General features: G+C 46.2%; 1 protein-coding gene and 1 long non-coding RNA gene across 2 annotated transcripts; both read right to left on the bottom strand.

The window, feature by feature from the left end:
* Window positions 1-2,241: 2,241 nt before the first annotated feature.
* LOC120669054 (ABC transporter C family member 13-like) lies at window positions 2,242-9,854 on the bottom strand. Its single transcript, XM_039948877.1, has 9 exons — window positions 9,303-9,854; window positions 4,083-4,169; window positions 3,938-3,991; window positions 3,449-3,571; window positions 3,145-3,243; window positions 2,931-3,023; window positions 2,698-2,808; window positions 2,462-2,623; window positions 2,242-2,372 (listed from the first exon to the last, which is right to left on the bottom strand). Exons 1-9 carry the CDS (start codon window positions 9,852-9,854, stop codon window positions 2,340-2,342), a joined length of 1,314 nt encoding a protein of 437 aa, XP_039804811.1. The 3' UTR covers window positions 2,242-2,339.
* Window positions 9,855-16,432: 6,578 nt separating this feature from the next.
* LOC120670225 lies at window positions 16,433-17,143 on the bottom strand. Its single transcript, XR_005673108.1, has 3 exons — window positions 17,025-17,143; window positions 16,606-16,871; window positions 16,433-16,483 (listed from the first exon to the last, which is right to left on the bottom strand). It is a non-coding gene; the product is annotated as an uncharacterized LOC120670225 (long non-coding RNA).
* Window positions 17,144-20,557: the final 3,414 nt, after the last annotated feature.

Below are 20,557 nucleotides of genomic sequence, written 5' to 3'. Positions count from 1 at the left end.
CACCAGTGAGCTCCCCACGAGCTCGCAGTCCATGGCCGCCCGTGGCCGACCACCTTCCACCCGCTCACCCATGCTCGGAGCCACCAAAGTGGAACCCCCTCTCCCTCCTCTCTCTTCCCATGCTCATATTCGAGAACCGTGGCTGGAAATGACGTTTTGGAAAAGCTCCGAGAGCTTGAGCCTGCTGCCATGGCGTTGTGGCAGAAAAGAGGAACGCGAGCTGTGCTGTTGTCTCCTCTGCTCCCCTAAGCATGTGTCGGCATATTTCTATCTGAGTTAAAATCAATGTTGGGCCGTCCAGCCCAAAGGAATCACTCGCCACACAGCCCACGCAGCACCTAAATCAATATTGTTTTCTATTTTCGGAATAAATAATACCCAATCTTATACCTATAATATCTCACCCATCCAAACTCCGATTTAAGTGATTCTTCTTTCTAAATTCCTATAAAATCATATACTATCCATTCATCCCATTTTCATCTCTTCTTGAACCCTGGTTTAGCCCTTAAACACCTCTTTAATCTATCATTTCATGCACCAAAAATCCTCCAATTATTCTGAAACTCGACCACACCATTCCCAATAATATTTCAGCCGATGCTATCCAATAAGCCCCTAAAAATATTACTCCTACCTCCATATCTTAATTATTTCCGACTCGAGCTCAACGATAAAACTTTTATTTCTTTTTCTTGATTGTGTGTTTGTTTGTATGCGTCGTAGACCACGGTGTGAACGAAGGAGAGCCCGTCGACGAGCAGTACTGCGAGCAAGGGAACGAGGACCAGTTCCGCGACCCCGAGCCCGAAGGACAGGACCTTCCCGAAGGCTACGAAGACGGCAAGTTCAATCCCATCCTTTGATGCATGTTTCTGTCCTATTTTTTTTAAAACACAATCCAATGGCCTGGTTTATAAAATTGCATATGTTTTATTTGCATGAAAACACGGTTGGATAGCCACCCCTTGATTTGTGATGACCATTTCTTGACCACCTAGATTAATGTCTGATTTTGCTTGGACGTTAATCGATATTAGAACACTTAGGACTTTACTCATAATATGATTTATTTTATAAAGAAAGTATGTGCGTGTGGGATGGGATAAATGTGGTGTTTTTGTAAAGAAAGTTTAGACGGGATGGATGGCATTTCTACGGATTTGCCATTTGGTGTGCTCGTGCCAATGTGGCAGGACAAAGAAGGGAGATATCCATCTTGTCGTGTCTAAGGACCGAGTTGGTGTGTCATCTCACCTAACTCCTCTATCGTGCAAACCACTCGACCGTTGAATGGGCAACGGCTTAGCATAAATCCCACTAGTTAATTTGATAGCCATCAGGAGAGCTGAGAGCAACGGGTGGCTAAGGAGAAGGGATAAGCCCTGAGTGACTTATGCTCGGTTATACCTAAGTGAACGGTCGATGACCCCTTGGTACATCCCGTGATGGCTAGTCAGGTATAGCTAAGATGGGTAATGGCTATGTCGGGATCTACACCGACACTTCGGTGCTCGTGTTGTGGTACCCGTTTGTGGGTAAAGTTGCACACCTCTGCAGAGTTAAAAGCTATTCGAATAGTCGTGCCCACGGTATTGGGCGAGTTTTGGTGTGGTCACATAACTAGTGTTTCATTGGGATGGGCTGGTGTGAGTTGTTTTGGAATAATGTCCGGCAGTTGTGCCATGTGCTACGACGGACGGGGAGTCCGGTAGCAGTTTAAAACTTGAACTCCGTGTTACTCAATTTAAAAGCTGCTTTCTGAAATGTTTTCTGCTAAATAAACCCCTGCATAAAATTTAGCTTTATGCAAATTAAACCGTAACTTTACCCTTGATTTACCTATGCATATTATTCTGATATAACCCCCTCCGTGGGTGTGGTTGGACTTGCTGAGTACGTTTGTACTCACCCCATTCCTACTTTTTACAGAGGAAGACCCAGACTTTGTACCAGACGACGCCGAGTAGGGTTATCGTTCTACACCCAGCCTTGCCTGTGGAATCGGCCCTATTCGGGATGCTTTCGTTGACGCAGTACTCTGAGCCCGCGCTAGACCCCATGTGGTTTGCGGTCTGGTGTTATGTCGTAGCTTGGTTACTTTTTATTATCATCTGTATCGAGTGTCCTCCTCGGAGGTTTGTATGGTGATGAACCATCTGATGTAATAAATGTGGCATCAGCCTCCTGGGACTGATGCTTGTATTACATTTGAGTTCTCTCTTACAAGGGGACGCTTCAAAAATGTGCACGAAATTCTCGGACAGCAATTTTAGCTACATCGATGCCATCTACTAAGATGTGGCCGTTGCAGATTGGAACTAAACGGAACATGGCATTCAGTACACTTGATTTGCCTGCTCCAGTCCGTCCTATTATTCCAACCTAATAAGTCATATAAGATTTCACTATAGCTCCAGAAATCATAAATGGTTGGGTGAAAACCTTGTTAGCATGGTACCTGCATGCCGGATGCAATAAGGAATGAAATATCATCCAAAGCTGGTGGTAACTCTGGCTTGTACTTTAGGGTTACATGAACAAACTCAATCCTCCCTTCTGCTGGCCAGCTTCTCGGCAGATATTCAGATCCCTGGAGTTCTTCTTGAGGTATGCCAACATACTGCAAATGTCATCATATGTTATATCTAAAGACGCATGGTGAATAAGGATCAAAACGAATATTATTGAATTTACCTCAGCAACCCTCTCAACAGAGATCATTTCCTTTTCTGTCTCCGTAAATGTGGTTAAGAAGCCATTCAGCAGTGATACCACTGGTGCTGCATATGATAGAGCCAGACCCACCTGCAGTAGATTTCTGTATGATTGATGTCTAGTTACATGGAACAGAACTTTTTTTTTCATTTTCCATCAGAGGATGGAAATGCCGAAGTAGAAGATCAGTGAATGTATCCTGTCAAACCTACCAGTCCTGGTGTTCCAAGGTTAACAAGGGAACTGCTATGGAAGGTGACAGTAGCCATTGTTGCGATGAACAGAATGATAAAACCTGCCAACAACTGGACAGTTTGCTGGTCAAGATGTGTTATAGGCCTTACTGATGGATAAACATTCTTAACTCCAAGTACATTACGATGTTATTATAGTATGACAAAACAAAAAAGTAGAAGATTCATATACCTGGAGTCTCAATGGGAGCCACAAACTAGCAACCAGCTCAGAGTAGGATGTTTTCTGATACAGTGTCACATGTTGGATGAACCTTTCTAAGAAGAACCCCTGTGTAGTGTACTGTTAATATTTTCAACAAATCACACAAGCACTAGGAACTAGCCTTTGAGTGTGATACTTTAAGTTCAAGGGAAAATTATGGCATTTTAACATCCTTCTCTGAATGTCTAAATGAAATAACCAGAATGTTTCCTTCTAGTTCAAAAGAAACAGAAACAATTAGAATGTTTCCTTCTAGTTCAAAGAAACATACTTCTTTCTGGAAAGCTCTTATTGTTGATGAACCATCAAGAGTCTCTGTAAAAGATGAATAGATTGGTGAACGAGCAACACTATCAAGTCTCCTTACTTCACGTGATGTAGACCTGTAATAGAACTGTACAAAGCATTAGCTTGCTTATCCGTAAGGTACAGAATAGGAATATGTGATGCACTGTCTTGACTAAGAGGCAAAAGAGGATTAAATGTTACACGTTGCCTAAATCAAAAGGAGCACACAGTCGAACTATCGATGGATTTGGTAATCAAGTTTTCATTCTATCCATGAAAGTGTTTACAAACTAGATATCATGTTTGATGAATATGGAAGAAAACCGACAGATAAAGAACAGACTGAACTAATAAAGACTTAAAGAAGAATATGGGTACTGTAGTATTTTTATCAAAGTATGGATATTGGTCTATGAAGGATCATATGAAACAACCAAGCTGCCGACACATAACAAAATGGGTGAGTATGTACCTGCAGCTTCCTATAGATAAGCCAGAGTGGAAGTAAGATGAGTAAGAAGGAAACCTACAAATCAAACATTCATGAAACATAAGAAATATGATTTAGTTTCTTTTCTCAAATACAAGGCTCGTCTAAACAATTGTTCATTATTTACCTGTGAATAAGACAAAACAACCAGAGTGCCGAGTAAGCTAAAGAAGTTGGCCACAAATATATTGAGGATGACACTGTTGGAGAAACGCTTATCGGTACCAGCACGTTAGTGCCGGTCACAAGGGAGCCGGCACTAACGTGTATCTACAGTACACCACAGTCACTTTAGTACCGGCTATTCTCTACAGCCGGCACTAAAGTGTCACCCCCAACGGTCAGCAGCCTGCGCCCTAACGGTCAGAGCCAATTTAGTGCCGGCTGGAGCCTCCAGCCGGCACTAACTTGGCACGGTGCAGGTTAGTGCCGGCTGAAGGGTCCAGCCGGCACTGTCTACAGTTTGTGCCGGCTGAATTCACTGGCCGGCACTAAGTTGCCCCGTATATACTGACCCCTCCTTTCTTCCCCAGCCCGACCCATCCATTTGGCCGAGCTTCTCCTCTCAACCATGGCGTGTTAGAGGGGAGGTGCTGCCCATTTTCTCCAAAATTTATGAGGATTTCGTCCATCCAAGCGCATTAAAGGTTAGCAGCTTCTTCCACTCTTCTTTCACAGTGTTTATTCTTTTGTTTCATGCTTTCTAGGTAAAGAAAATAGTGATTTTAAGGTTGAGTAACAATGAGCATAATTTTTCAATTTGTTCATTAATTTGAACAAAATAGAATTGATTTATTGTGTTTTAGAGAAGGATTACTATATAGTTTGAGTATGACACATTTAGATTTTTTTTTTGAATTATTTCATGGGGACATGTCTATATGTTATTATGCAAAATTTTAAGGATGAGGGAAAATGAACATGATTTATCAATTTATTCATTAATTTGAGCAAGGTAGAATTATTTGTTGTTTTTTAGAGAAAGTTAACTATATAGTTTGACTATCACATATTTAGAATGATTTTTTCGAATTATTTCATGGTGACATGTGTATATGTTATTGTGTCAATTTATTTTGCTATTTACTTTAGGTTTACTAGATAGGTGGCTTATGACACATTTATAATTTGTTTTCGAAATACTTCATAGTAACTTGTTTTGATATATGTAGAATTGATTTTTGTTTTTATACGGTAATTAATTACAGATGGACCGGCAATGGATGCACGGCAGCCGGAGCACCTCGGCGTGGATTCAGGGTTTAGATTCTTTTCTCAAGGCGGCAATGGCAAATAGGTCGCCAAAGGGTTTAATATGTTGTCCATGCAGTATTTGCAAAAATAAAAAGGAATTCCGGAAAAGAGATACTCTATGGAATCACCTGGCCTTGAATGGATTCATGAGTAACTATACCCTTTGGACCAAGCACGGCGAAGTTGGAGTTATGATGGAAGATAATGAAGAAAATGGCGATGATGATAACAACCTTCCAGATTGGGCATGGGTTCATGAAGCAGGTGGCTTTCAAGATGAACCAATGGACGAGGGTGAAGCAAATGTTGCACAAGAGGAGCCACCTGACGAGCTAGGTCAGGCGTTGCTTGATGCACAGAAAGACAGTGAAACTGTGAAGGAGGCATTAAAGTTCGAGAAGATGTTGGAGGATCACAAAAGGCCGTTGTTCCCTAGTTGCAAACCGGAGCAGAAGAAGTTGGGTACCATGCTAGAAATGCTGAAATGGAAGGCAACTAATGGTGTCACCGATAAGGGATTTGGTGAGCTATTAAAGATTGTAAAGAACATGCTTCCTGAGGGTAATGAACTGCCGTCAACAACATACGAAGCTAAAAAGATGGTTTGCCCTCTTGGATTGGACGTGCAGAAGATTCACGCATGTCCTAACGACTGCATCCTGTATCGCGGCGAATACGAGAACTTGGAAGCTTGTCCTGTTTGTAGCGCATTGCAGTATAAGATCAGGCGAGATGATCCAGGTGATGTTGATGGGCAGCCGGTAAAGAAGAGAGTTCCCGCAAAGTTGGTGTGGTACTTCCCTATAATACCACGTCTGAAGCGCTTTTTCAAAAACAAGGATAACTCTAAGTTGATACGGTGGCACAAAGAAGACCGTAAGGAGGATCACATGATCAGACACCCAGCAGATGGGTCCCAGTGGAGAAACCTTAACCGAGAGTATCCTCAATTTGACAACGACCCAAGGAATATAAGATTTGCTCTAAGTGCGGATGGAATGAATCCGTACGGTGAGTTTGGCAGCGCTCATAGTACATGGCCCGTGACCCTATGTATGTTCAACCTTCCTCCTTGGTTGTGCCTGAAGCGTAAGTTCATCATGATGCCGGTGCTTATAGAAGGGCCAAAAGAACCTGGCAACGATATTGATGTGTTCCTGCAACCCTTGATGGATGATCTCTTACTGCTTTGGAAAGAAGAAGGTGTACATGTGTGGGATGAGTATAAACAGGAGTCTTTCAACCTCCGAGCTTTGCTTTTTGTATGCATCAATGATTGGCCTGCACTTGCAAAACTTTCGGGACAGTCGAACATGGAATACATGGCCTGCACCCACTGTTATGATGAGACCGATAGCATTTATTTGAAACACTATAAGAAGTGCGTATACATGGGCCATCGCCGATTCCTTCCTACCAATCACCCCCTAAGAACCGAAGGGAAGCATTTCAAAGGAGAACCCGAAACTCGTCCTAAGCCTCTGTTCCGTAATGGAAAGCGTGTGTTCTCGATGATCAAGAATGTGAAGGTAGTATTTGGAAAGGGTCCCGGTAGCCAACCTGTTCCCAAGGATGACCAGGGACATGTTCCAATGTGGAAAAAGAAGTCTATATTGTGGAACCTACCTTATTGGCAAGTCTTACAAGTTCGCAATGCAATTGATGTGATGCATCTGTCAAAGAATCTTTGCGTGAACCTACTAGGCTTTCTGGGAGTGTATGGTAAGTCAAAAGACACATTGGAAGCAAGGCGCGACATGCAGCAGCTAGCTGGGCGACAAGGCTTGCAACCTGAGAAGAGAGACAAAGGAGGCCACTATTTAAAACCTGCCAGCTATAATCTGAGCAAAGGGGAGAAGGAAAGTATATTCGATTGCTTGAACAGTATCAAGGTCCCGTCTGGGTACTCCTCAAATATACAGGGCATAATAAATGTGAAAGAAAAGAAAATCCAAAACTTGAAGTCCCATGACTGCCACGTTCTGATGACACAATTACTTCCGGTTATACTGAGGGGTGTTCTACCGGAAAATGTGAGATTGGCAGTTGTAAAGCTTTGTGCGTTCATGAATGAAATTTCACAGAAAGCAATTAATCCAAATAATCTAATAAAGCTACAGAAAGACATTGTCGAATGTCTTGTCAGCTTCGAGATGGTCTTCCCACCTTCATTCTTCAATATTATGACACACCTTCTAGTTCATATTGTGACAGAAATAACTATCCTGGGTCCTGTTTTTCTACACAATATGTTCCCTTTCGAGAGGTTCATGGCAGTATTGAAGAAGTATGTGCGTAAACGTTCTCGCCCAGAAGGATGCATTGCTAAGGGCTATGGAACAGAGGAGGTCATTGAGTTTTGCGTTGACTATCTTCCTGATCTCAATCCGATTGGGCTCCCCGTGTCACACCATGAGGGACGACTAAAGGGAAAAGGCACACTAGGAAAGAAATGTAATGTGAACATCCCTTGTAGTGAATTCAGCCAAGCAAACTTCACGGTTCTTCAGAATTCATCTAAGGTGGCTCCATATATTGATGAGCACATGAATATTATACAGTCTGAAAATCCACAGAAGAATCTTGCTTGGATTACACGCCAACATATAAAAACTTTTGACGGCTGGTTCAGACGAAAATTATTGGGCAATAACACAGTTGATCAAGAACTTCAATGGCTGGCTAGGGGACCATCAATCACTGTCCAGCAATACCAAGGGTATGAAATCAATGGGTATACATTTTATACGAGAGCTCAAGACAAAAAAAGCACCAACCAAAACAGTGGTGTCCGTATGTGTATAGTAAACAGTAATGGAGAAAAGAACAACTACTATGGTGTTATAGAGGAGATATGGGAACTTGAATATGGACCCATAGTTGTCCCTCTGTTTCGTTGTGAATGGGTGGCTGGAGGAGGCGTAACGAAGGACCGGTTTGGGATGACCATAGTCGATTTTAAAAAGATTGGATATAAAGATGAACCATTCGTTCTAGCCAAGGATGTGACACAAGTGTTCTATGTGAAGGACATGTCGAGCAAACCGAAGAAGAAGTCGGATAAGACGCCTGAAGCAGACAAGGCTGGAAATGAGCCGAAACGGCACATAGTTCTTCCCGGAAAAAGAAAAGTTGTTGGAATTGAGAATACTTCGGACAATTCGGAAGATTATGACCAGATTGATGACCTTCCTCCATTCTCAGTTGACGTTGACCCTAGCATCCTCTTATCCAAAGAGGACACACCTTACTTACGCCGTGATCACGCTCAAGGCACTTTCGTCAAAAGGAAGATTATCAATGTTCCAGTAGATAATGATAATGAGTAGTAGTTTTATATAAGTTATATATTGAATTCTCTCAATCAGTGATGTAATGTAACGCACCGCATCGTATTTATCTCAATTCTCGATACTATTTGTCCAATTATGATACAATATCATCTTCAGATAATATTATATTTTTGCATGGTATAAATATTATTTATGTTCACTAATTTTGCATTACTAGAAGCATTGAAACATAAAATTACAAATAAATAATCAAGTAATATACGAATTAATTACATCATTGTATAGGCTACTATTGAAAAGTTTTTTGAATATTTTTGCATGGATCAAAATGAAATATTTTCAATTTATAACGAATAACAAAAACATATACACATATAAACCCTATAAGCTACACATAATTGATAATGGTTTCATATTCGTATATTTACTTCAAAACGAAATGTTTTCAATTTATTGTGTTGATATAATTAATAATATGCTAATAAATTAAGATATATTTTTTTCTATATTATTCTAATTTTTAAGCCTATTACGAATAAATTAATCAATATTAAAAGTTTATTGTAAAAGGGAATTGATAGGGCAAATTTTTTGTTCCCGCCAGATGGAACACGTTAGTGCCGGCTGGTAAAACCAGCCGGTACTAACTTTTCACGTTAGTACCGGCTGGTTTTACCAGCCGGCACTAACCTGTACTGCTGACGTCATCGAGGGCACATTAGTGCCGGCTGATTAGGCCAGCCGGCACTAACCTTACCACCACGCCCAACTATTCCCCTTCCTTCTCTCCGACACCTCACCAATTTCAGATCGACGTCGTCCGGCCGGGTGTGCCCCTGCTCCCGCGCTCGCCCGCCTGCGCCGCCGCCACCGCCATCCCCGGCCGCGCGTTGGTCCCCGACGGCCCTCGCCCCGCGAGCTCTGCCGCGCGTCGCGTCTTCCTCCGGCCCCGCGGTGCCGCACGCCTCATCGTCCTCGCATCCCCCGCGCGTGCTGCGCCGGCGTCTCGTCCCCGGCAGCCCCGACGCGACGCCTGCCCCTGCCGCCCCGGATCCTCGAGGTCGTCCTCGCATCCCCTGCCGCGCCGGCGCCTCGTCCTCGGCGGCCGCCTCGACGCTCTGCCCTGGCCGCCGCCCGGCCCCGACCTCGCTCGTCCCTGGCCGGCCAGCTGCCCCCGCGCCGCCTCGTCTTCGCCGTCCTTGTGCCCGCGCCACCCCTCGCCGCGCCCGGTCCGCGCTGCCGCCCCTCCTCATCCCCATCGACGTCCCGGCCGCGCCCTGCAATAGTGCTGTACCGCTCAAGCAGTATTGCTGCACCCAGCTCTCAGTTTCATAGCAAAGTAAGCAGACCATCGATCCTTGTTTGATTATCCATTCGCCACAGCTAAGTTTATTTACGGTTTCTATTTACGGTAAATTATCCATTCGCCATAGCTAAGTTTCAGAGCAAAGGATTCATTGGCTTGGTTTCTATTTACGGTTTACATCATAATAAATCGCCACAGCTAAGTTTATTTCAGAGCAAATGCTAGCTTTCCATTTGACCACCCAACAATCCCTGCATGATCCCTCATTCATCAAAAGACAGTTACAAACCATATAATTTTCTATCAATATAACAATCAAGTGAAACTTTTTGCTAGTACCTTGTAAACTTTACCAAAACCTCCCTTGCCAAGCATGTTGGTGTCAGAGAAATTATCTGTTGCTGCAACAATGTCGTTGAAGCCAACAAATGGGAACTCTATATTCTTGTTCCCTGCTTCATCAGTAGATCTCAAGTACTCTAGCATCATTTTCTTTTGGACTTTCTTCTTTTTTTGTTTGCCTGCTAGTAGAAACATCAATGAATTCTTTCCCCTAAACACTTATGCATTATTTGCTTGGAGCTGGTCACCACAGAATATCCTAGCCATGCCGAAATCTGATATCTTTGGGCTCATCTCCTTATCTAACAAGATGTTGCTTGCTTTCAGATCTCTATGAATTATAGTTAATCTTGAGTCCTGATGGAGGTACATAATTCCTCTTGCTACTCCTTGGATTATCTTGAACCTTGTCGGCCACTGAACCATTGATTTTCTTGCAGAGTCTGATAAGAATATTATGGAACAAGGCACATATGCAGATTTATTTGTTGAGTTTTGTAAACATTATGAAAAATTAGAAACTGAATGTACCAAAGAGGAAGTAATCCAAGCTTTTGTTGGGCAAGTACTCGTAAACCAGCATCTTCTCATCTTCATGAATACAGCAACCTAGAAGCTTAACTAGGTTCTTGTGCTGCAGTTTTGCAATCAAGACTACTTCATTTCTGAATTCCTCCGTGCCTTGTCCAGAACCCTTGCTTAGTCTCTTAATAGCTATTTTCTTTGGACCTCTTCTCTTACATTTCCATACAAGGGCTGCGAATGCTAGTAGCAGCAGACATGCTATAATACAAAACCACTGTTATTTCTGAAGAAACACAAGAAAGTTCAAAGAGGGCAACCAATATCATAGCTATACCTTCTTAGCATCTGGGTCCTTGATTTTCTTTGGGGGAAGAATGTCCCAGTGCTCGTAGACGCTGCCTGTTTGCTTCTCTTCATTGTCAATGAGAATGCTGCAATAAAGAAGTACCAAGTTAACTACATTATAAGATAAATAGGGTGAAAGAGTACGAGAATTGAGTCCAAAGCTACCTGTAAGGTGTGTCGCCACCGAATTTCTTCTGGTCCACATCACCGCCGAAATGGCATAGAACCTGTAGTCCTCAGAGGTCTGGATACCTGCAACAAGAAACACAGTTCAGTACATAATAAACTGAAATCACCAATCTTCCTCTCCAAGGTATTTAAAGGGATTGTGCATTCACCTTTGTCCTCAGCATCTCCATTCCATTTCCCAGAGGTGTGGTTCCATTCACCAGCCATGTTCTCATCCTTCTTCCAGTCGGACTTGACCCACCGACTTTCCAGTGGTTAATTAGCTAGTTGCATGTGCCTCTAGTGCTTGCTTGACTACTTGTGCGTGACTCTGCTCTGCCATTTAAAATCATCTCATACCATCATATGTTAGTTGCTCTGTGATTTGTGCTCTGTTTTTTTTACTAATTGAGCCAAGTAATTCAGCAGCAAGATACAATATTTTTACACTCTCACGGTTCATGTCTTTGGTAAATAATTGAGTAGCCATGAAATATTCTACACTCTCTTCTGATACAATATTTTTGCAAATATTCTACACTCTCTTCTGATACAATATGTTTTTTTATTGTTTCAGGTAGTGGAAATGGATCCTACGGATGAGTTAATGCACGAGCTCATTCGTGGTAGTACTGGGCACATAGCTCCAGAGTTTGATGAGGACGAGAACGATAGCAACCAATTTTTAAACTTGCATTATCATGGCGACGAGGAGCAAGATATTAGTGGGGAGGAAGAAGAAAATGTCGAGGAAGCCGAGGTATAAAAGTTTAGTGATTCTTTCAGGCATCAGGATAAACGTTTTGTCAATATATATGTTAGGAGCAAGATATTGTTTGTGACACAAGCGGCCCAGCTGCGAACTATTTGTGTTATGTTGCTAGCTTTGTTGATGATTTCAGTCCTTGTGTAAGCAGTCGTGCTCCAGCTAAAAATTCTTATGCATGCTTCAGTCAATAATTATCGATCTGGAACCCTTGCTTGCGGGTTATGAAGGTTACGCATATCTGCCGCGACGTCCACTAGTTGCTAGCAACCCGTTTGATAAATTTGCGATTCTTTCAGGCATCAGGATCGACGAAGCATAAACGGAAACGTGACTCCAAGAGGAAGATGGTAGGATGTACGACCATCACGGAGATCAACGAAGCAACCGGTGAGCCACTAGCCCCTGGTCAAATTAAGACAACATTTGTAAATCAATTGGGATATCTTGTTAGGGAAAGCGTCCCCATAAAGTACAAGCTTTGGAAGAGAAATAAAGTCTCTGATCGACCTGAAGATATCGTGCCAGATTCAGAGAAAGATTTGTTATGGAAAGAGGTGTCGTTGCACTTCAACTTTCCCCCAGGCAAAGCTGACAAAGTAAAGGGATGGGCATTTAAGAAGATGGCAATTCAGTTCGGCTCGTTCAAAAAAAAATTGGTGGCAAACTTTGTCAACAAGGGCCTCACACCAGATTTTGATAAAGTCTAGAAGAAGCAACGAGAGTGGTGGAATGATTTCGTGAATTACAAGCACAGTGCTGACAGCATGGCAGCCTCGATTCAAGGCAAAATGAATGCTAGCAAAAAGACAAACTTTCATAGACTTGGGCCTGGAGGTTATAAGGTTGCTGTTCCGAAATGGGAAAAGATGGAAAATAATTTAATTGCAAAAGGAATCGTACCGCAGACCTTGAGTTGGCCCAAACGAGCAAGGTATTACTTCTATGCTCATGGAGGCACACTAGACCCCGACACTGGAATGTTTGTGACTAGCGACGTACTAAGAGAGGCTGCCCAAAGACTCGACGACGCAATGAGGCGTACGGAAGAAGGAACCTTCCAGCCTAACAGAGAGAATGACGAGCTGACTTACGCTCTTGGGAATGCGGAACACACTGGACGGACCCGAGGCATGGGCGTAGTTCCATGGAAATATGGCTTTTCCGGAGATCTCGAAACCTACCGAAGCCGATGCAGAAGCAAGGCAGTAGTGGCAGAGAAGATCTGTAGCCTAGAAAACCGGATAATGTCACTTGAGGCAGCAGTTGGGCAACGCTTGGACCAACCTGCTGCCAATGTCGAGATCAGCCCCTCTTCTCAGCGTCGTAGTAGTGTTGCTTCCACAGAGCACCCTAATTTGGGTGCCGACAGGCCGAGGGACCCCATTGATGACATCACTGTTAGGACCCAATGTGAGCTTCTGGTTCTTTATGGGAAAAAGCTCAAAGTTTGTGCTGAGGGTTATGCGGAAGTCCAAGAAGAAGACGGGACAATACATTGCCAGCCGATTCCTGAAGGATTCGCCAGAGTGTTTGTTGACCGAATTATTGAAGAACGCTGGGAAGATTTGGACCTCCCGATCCCTATAGGTCCTGAAGAAACAGAACTACAACATGCCGTACACACATGGATCGCGTGGCCAAAGCGCGACATAAGATTGGTGCAAGCAGCCACAGATTCCGCTCGGTGCTCAAGGCAAAGATCACCAACGCCAGCTGACAGGAATCCTAGTGTTGGCCCACCTTCTCCACCGCCTGCACGGGACCCCAGCATGGATCCGCCATCACCAGCCGCACAGGATCCGCCATCACCAGCCGCACAAAGCGAGCCAATTCCGGCATCATCACCAGCCGCACAACAGAATCAGAGTCAGCGACAGAAGTCATACACGGTACCTTCGGTCCAACCATCTCATAAGCAGCAAAGAAAGAAGAAAGCGAAGGCTCCAGAAGAGGAAGAGGCAGAAGAATCGTTTCAAACCTTCTTGCTAAAGCGCAAGCTACTGAGGGAGGCTGCGAACAAGAAGCCAGAAATAGATCCGGGTGCAAAGGCACACTTCATTAAACACTTCATTAAAGATCCCACCAAGGAGAAAGAAAGGGAGTCGGATTATGATCGTCAGATCAGAAAGTGCTACAGCAACCCCAAGAATCGGCGGCTTAATGCAAAGACCGTTCCCCAGCTCGGAGAGCAGTCCAAACAATCGATCCCTCCGTTGATAGTGCCGCGTGAAGAATGTCCCGATGAATCAAGAGATCCGTTGACCATGGCTGGGATGATATTGCAAACTGATCTAACAAGGGCTCAATTGCTTGGAGAGGCCCTACAGAATGCACGCGGCAAGAAAAAGTTTGTACTTGGTGAACCTTTGATATGGCCAGAGTTGCTACCATTCCTACCAACGAGAATGGCCGAGTTACACAAATGGTATGCCGTGCAATCTAAAGCTAATCAATTAGAGATGTTCCCAGCTCGGATTAAAGATGAGCATTTCTGGCGGGGGGGAGATGATGTATATATCGAGTTTGCAGCACTTTACGATTTATACCATCAAGATGCCCTTCACAAGTGCCTCGTCAGTGTATGGTGCATGTAAGTATTGTCTCTCGTTTCATTATTTTAGTCTTGTGTGTTGACTGATCCCCGTTTTTCTTGTGTCCCGTAGGTCAAAAATTCAAATTTGCCGAAAGAAGAACTTCCATAACGTCGGGTTCTTCGACCCCGATATTATACACGAGAAATCGCTAGCACTAAATTCTGGAGACATAGTCAATGTTATATACAGGGGGTTGCGTAAAAATAGCATGTGTCCCTTCATTCTCTTGCCATACAACCATCAGTGAGTCGTTCTTTGTTAGACTTTTTTTTCAATCCCTTCGTATTAATAATACTATTTAATAACTATTATAATCAACATTAATTGGTTATGCGTATGTATATGCACAGCTTTCATTGGATATTGCTTTGTATTCGGATTGAGGAGCACAAGGTCTTGGTGTACGACTCGTTAAGGCAAGATAAATCAAAGTACCAAGATATCATCGAGGTGGTAAATACTGCATGGAGTCGCTACCTCCACAAACACATAGGCTTGCCCATAGGTGAAATCGAGCCTCTTCATTGGGTGACTGATTTTCCGGTATGAATATACTCTCGCTACTAATGTCATTCGCAATAAACATCAGAAAAATTCTATATCGTAACCCACATTTGTCCATAGTGTTGGAGACAGGGCCAAGGAAACAACTTATGTGGATACTACGTATGCGAGTGGATCAACTCTTTTGCAAGTGAAAAAGGGCAAATGACAGTGGAGGCATTCAATGTACGTGAGCACAATCACATCTGCTCATTATTTTAATTCATTATTTTTTATTCTCATGTTTTTATCGAAAAATGTGACAGCGTTGGTGGATGAAAGAACAACTCATTGAAATCGCTCGGATCAGGGCAATTCAAGAAGCTATATGCGGATTTCTACTCGATGAAGTCATAAATCCTAAGGGCGAATTTCATGGCGATCTCCGTCTAAGCGTCGCCCAAGAAGATCCGACGACGAGGAAGCTGATACGTTATTATAGTTGATGTGCGCAATAATTTGTAATATCTCATGTACTTTTGAACTCCTATGTGTTCCATACATGACAAATATATATATAAATATATAATGTTAGTGTAATATGCTGTTCTAATAATACTGTGCAATGCAAAGAGTACGACTATATAGTCCCATACGCTAGAAATACGCATAGCCATACGTATAAAAATGAAAAGAAAAGAAACATAAAGAAGAAAAAACATTTAGTGCCGGCTAGTTATATCAGCCGGCACTAACCTTGCTGTCAGGACTCGGACGGGGGCGGGCACGTTAGTGCCGGCTGGTAATACGGACCGGCACTAACATACGCACGTTAGTGCCGGTCAGAGTAGCCGGCACTAACGTCTGTCACGTTAGTGCCGGCCATTTAGTGCCGGCCACAGGGACCGGCACTAACACGTTCTGTGACCGGCACTAATAAGCCGTTCTCCAACAGTGTGAATAGAAGAGAATCATCAACGGTGTAGAGTGTAGGAGAGAATAATGCATGTATTCCTCCAACCCTAGAAGGGTGGGTATATATAATACCTATACATGGGCCTCTAGATAGGCCTCTATACACATGGGCTCAATATACTCCAACACCCCCCGTAGTCTGAACTACCGGCGCAGCGGTGTTCAAGACTAGACAACAAGAAAGCTGACACCCCCGCAGTCTGAACTACCGACGCAGCGGTGTTCAAGACTGAACAAGAAGAGAGTACAAATAGAGTACAAAGGGTAAATACCCCCCCCCCCCCGCAACCACAACTAGCCACCGGCTACGTTGAGGCTGGATCGAAACTCCGAGAAGGTCGAGGAGGGCAGCCCCTTGGTGAAGATGTCAGCAAACTGGGAGGTAGTCGGGACATGGAGTACCCGAACATCACCGATTGCGACTCTGTCGCGCACGAAGTGTAGGTCGATCTCCACGTGCTTCGTCCGCTGATGCTGGACGGGGTTGGTGGAGAGATACACGGGATAGACAGTGAAATGCTCCTCAAAATAATTGCAGAATTGATATGTTGTTTACTAAACGAGAAGAAGCAGGGTAAAAAAAAAAGGATAAGTACCTGAGCTCTCGGTGCGTTCCTCTTGGCGATGAAGAGCCAGACGACGGCGGCCGCGGCGATCGCATTCCCAGCCAAACCCAGCACCGTGCAACGACGAGACAAGGATTAAGGAAAAACTTGAATGCAGCAGCAACCACAAACCGCAAAATGCGCGCGACCGCGACCCGCCACAAACCGCGAAACTGCGCAACCAACTCGAGATTTCGAAATCGAAAGCAAGGATATAAATCCGCGAAGCACGGCCCGAAACGCCTCCCATCCCAAACCTGCACCGAGGGATCGCCTCCCTCGCGGAGGTTAGCAGTTAGCACCACATGGCGATCAGAACTCAGCGTCCGACGCCGAAAAAAAAAAGGAAAACAAGTCGGCGCGGGGGACGAGTAGGGGTTTGGCGGGGGTTTAGGAGTTATCAATCGCACCGCGGGATCGCCGGGGCAGACGAAATCCATGGAGAGAGAGGCGGCGCGGCGGAGGAGCGCCGACGCCGCCGAGCCCAGCCGGATCCGCGAGCGCGGTCTCCGGTTACGAAGCAGGCGGCGGCGAGCGGCGAGTGGCGAGCGGGGTGGAGCGGGGAGTGGTGCCGGGTGGGCGGGTGGGAGTCGGAGTGGTGAGCGTCTCGTCAGTTAACACCAAGGTACAAAATAGCCCGCTAATAGCTCGCTATTGTCCGCTATTAGCTTTTTAAGAGATCTCCCGCTACGCTATACAATATTTGTCCGCTATAGGGGTTTTTATAGGATTTAGTGATAATAAATGTCCGCTACTTCCGCTAAAGATGTAGCTAAAACAAATAAAGAATCAATATAACTAGGGTGGACCATAGACAAAGTATCACGGGCACAGTTAGGCAGTCAAGAGATGTGTTGAGTCTATTTTAGAATGTTAGACCAATGATGCTTCTAATTTTATATGTATTATGGACGTATGGCTATGAAAAATTTGCTGAAATTGGTTGCATTACTGATGTTATTGGCCACATTATACATATTTTTTTTGCAAACCGCTAAATGGATAGCTCCGCTATAGCTTTCGCTATAGCTCTCTTAGTTTTTTGGAAGAGCTTCCGCTAAGCGTTTTAGCCCGCGATTTTATACCTTGGTTAACACAGTCGTGGCGTAGCGCGCCGCGTTGGTCTCCGCCCTCGAGGGTTGGGGCCAATACCTCTATGGGCCCGCATGTCAGTAGGGTGGTACGATCTCAAGGACGGTGTTTGCTCTCGCCTGTTGATCTCCCCCAGCTCCCGCGGGAAGGGCAACAAGAGGGCGTGCGTGTGCCCGTGCGCGCGAGCGCGAGCCGCGTGCTTTGGCGTCCGTTCACTCTCGTGCGGCCCTTGTGGGCGGTAAAAAGGAGGTCCCAAGGCGATCACTGCTAGTGCTATTCCGCTACAGTAAATAAAGAGCAGCGCCCCTTCTGGCAATAGTTGGTGATAGCGCAAGCGCTGTGGAGCACGGTGGTGAGCCGGCTCCCCGCCCTCTGAGGAGTGGTGAGCCGGTGGCACAAAAGGCGGCCGGTGTTCAAAGTGAAGCGCTGGCGCAGCGTCAGCATTCAGCAAAGCAAAGGAAAGGGCGGTGCGGGTGCGGGAGTGGGCTTTGCTTTTAGCTTTTGGGCTTTGAGAGTTCTGTCGTTTTGCCAGTCACGTGGCGCGCACATTTCGGCCACCTCCCCTCGCGCTAGAGCCAGGACACCCGGGCACGGCGAATTAGCTAGCAATAACCACCAGCTCATTTTTCATTCAGCCCACACGGCAAACCAACGGCTATGCGGCCCATCCAGGCGGGCCGAAATGTGTCGTGCACAACTGCCACTCTGGCGAGCCCAGCCCACGCCCCCACCTCTGTGTGTGTGGGTTGGGTTGGTGGCTTGGTGCGTGCGCAATAATCCTTCCTCATGGAGTCATGGGCTAGGCTGTACGCGAGTCTGAAACTACACGTACCTGAACGGACCATGGAATACGTACGTACACAGCTACTCACGGGAGGTGCGTGCGTTGCCTACGTACACCATCCCTGGGGCTGTGGCCTCGCTCGCTACATGATACGGACCATGCATGCTCGTGGTGCGTCCCGCAAGTCGCAACGTGACAACCGAGGGGCAGTGGAGGATGACGTGGCCATGCGATCACCACGGTTCACAGGATAATCTATAGACCTCGGAGAGTAGGAGTACTAGCTATCAGTTGCAAAGTAGCTGGCCAAAGAAGCGATCAGCATGATGATGGTCGCCACCCCCTACCCGGGCTGAGCTTGGCCATTCTCGTAGCTAGCCTTCCTCGGCGGGCGACAAGGCAAAAGGCAGGGGCCACCACCTACCCCTACCGCCCCTACGCGCGTGCTCTCGATTGACCTACCCGAACCCTTGCTACACGTTTTCCTTCTTCCGGCTAGTGGTGTGCCAAGCTTTTGTGCACAGTGCTGCCGGCACTGCCTCGTCGGCTGTGCGTGCGTGCACTACAAAACAGACAAAAAAATTCAGGCCAAAAATATCACTTGTTATTTAAACCGGTACTAATGTAAGGCATCAGCACCGGCTGCAACACTAGCCGGTACTATTGGCCTGCGCCGAGCACTGGCAAGATGCGCCACGGCACAAACCGGTGCCAATGCACTGACAAAGGCACCGGGTAATGCTATGAGCCGGTACCAAATGGTCGATGCATCAATGGCACCGGGTGGAGGCACGACCCGGTGCTATTGGTGCAAACATTGGTACCGGGTCACGCCATAACCCGGTGTCAGTGCATGCCTTAGATATAGGTATCGGTTGGTGGCAATTGAAAACACGACTTTTGGCACCGGATGAAAGAATTGCCCGGCACCAAAACATGGCCGCCCACTTTGCCTCCGCGATATTTAAGTCCCTGTCCATTCATCTCTCACATCGATCTCTCATTATATCGTCTCTCTCATCTCTCATTCTCTACCTCTCATCTCTCCCACCTTATCTCCCGTGGCCGCGGAGAGGGGTGCGCGGGGCGCCGCCACCGCGGGAGCCGGCCGCCGCCACTGCGGAGAGAGCCAAGAGGGGCGCCGCCGCTGCGGGAGCCGGCCGCCGCCGCCGCGGAGGGGCGCGCGGGCCGGCGGGGGACGACTCCTCCTCGGGCTCGTCGTCGGACGTGGAGGACCCGCAGCTCGAGCTCCCGGTGCGCGGAGGCGGAGCTCCTCCGTTCACGCACGTCGCGCCTCGTCCGCTCGAGCTCCTCCGTGCCTCCTCCGCTCGTCCGGGCGCCCGGCTCGACTTACACCCGCGCCCCTTCCGCTTCCAACTCGGGGTCGGCGTTGGCGGCCGCCGACAGGTTCGTGCTCGAGCTCGATTCGGTCAGTCGGGCCATGGGCCACTCCGCCGCCGGTGATGGTTCGCCAACCGTTCCTCGTCTTCTTCTTCCTTGCAGGCTGGTGACGGCGAGCGCGGACGGGGTGGTGCCGCTCTCCCGGGGGAGATCTACAACGCGCTCAAGGCGATCCGCCCCCGCTTGGCCCGCGCCGACCTGCTGTGAGCCTACAGCGCGCTCGTCCGCGACGACCGCCAGTTCAGGTCGCTCATGGCGCTGCCGGAGGACATGAGGAGGGACTAGCTGCTCATGGAGGTCCCGGACCGGGGGCATTGTTTCTTTTTTCTTATTTTTTAAAATAGAGATGCATGTGGGATTATAGATTGTGAATGATTTTTTGAATGATTTGTCGGATCTATGAGTATTTTTTTGGATCAATTCAATATTTTGTTGTTGATTCTTTTGAATGAATCTCTACTGCAAGTAGAGGATGGGATGCTAGTGGAGGATGGGAGGGGAATGGGAGAGAGTGCAAGCAACAGAACGGGCGATGATGAGAGGGAACGGGCGTAGCTGCCTTTGGTACTGGTTGGAATTCCAACCGGTACCAAAGGTGGCTTTAGGTACCGGGTGATTTACCCGGTGTCAAAGCCAGATCCTATTGGTCTCACTTTGGGGGCACCG

Source organism: Panicum virgatum, chromosome 4N, assembly GCF_016808335.1.
Source record: "Panicum virgatum strain AP13 chromosome 4N, P.virgatum_v5, whole genome shotgun sequence".
Lineage (NCBI taxonomy): Eukaryota > Viridiplantae > Streptophyta > Magnoliopsida > Poales > Poaceae > Panicum > Panicum virgatum.
Note: the sequence above shows the minus strand (reverse complement) of the source record. Positions and strands in the feature narration are given on the sequence as shown.

Bases quoted from the DNA above. Each gene is read 5' to 3' on its own strand.
- LOC120669054 (XM_039948877.1), bottom strand. From the start codon at position 9,854: ATGGTCTGCTTACTTTGCTATGAAACTGAGAGCTGGGTGCAGCAATAC. The intron at 3,992-4,082 runs GTAAATAATGAA...TTTGATTTGTAG, and splicing joins TTGTTTTGTCTTATTCACAG to GTTTCCTTCTTACTCATCTT. The intron at 2,624-2,697 runs GTAAATTCAATA...TGACATTTGCAG, and splicing joins CTGTTGAGAGGGTTGCTGAG to TATGTTGGCATACCTCAAGA.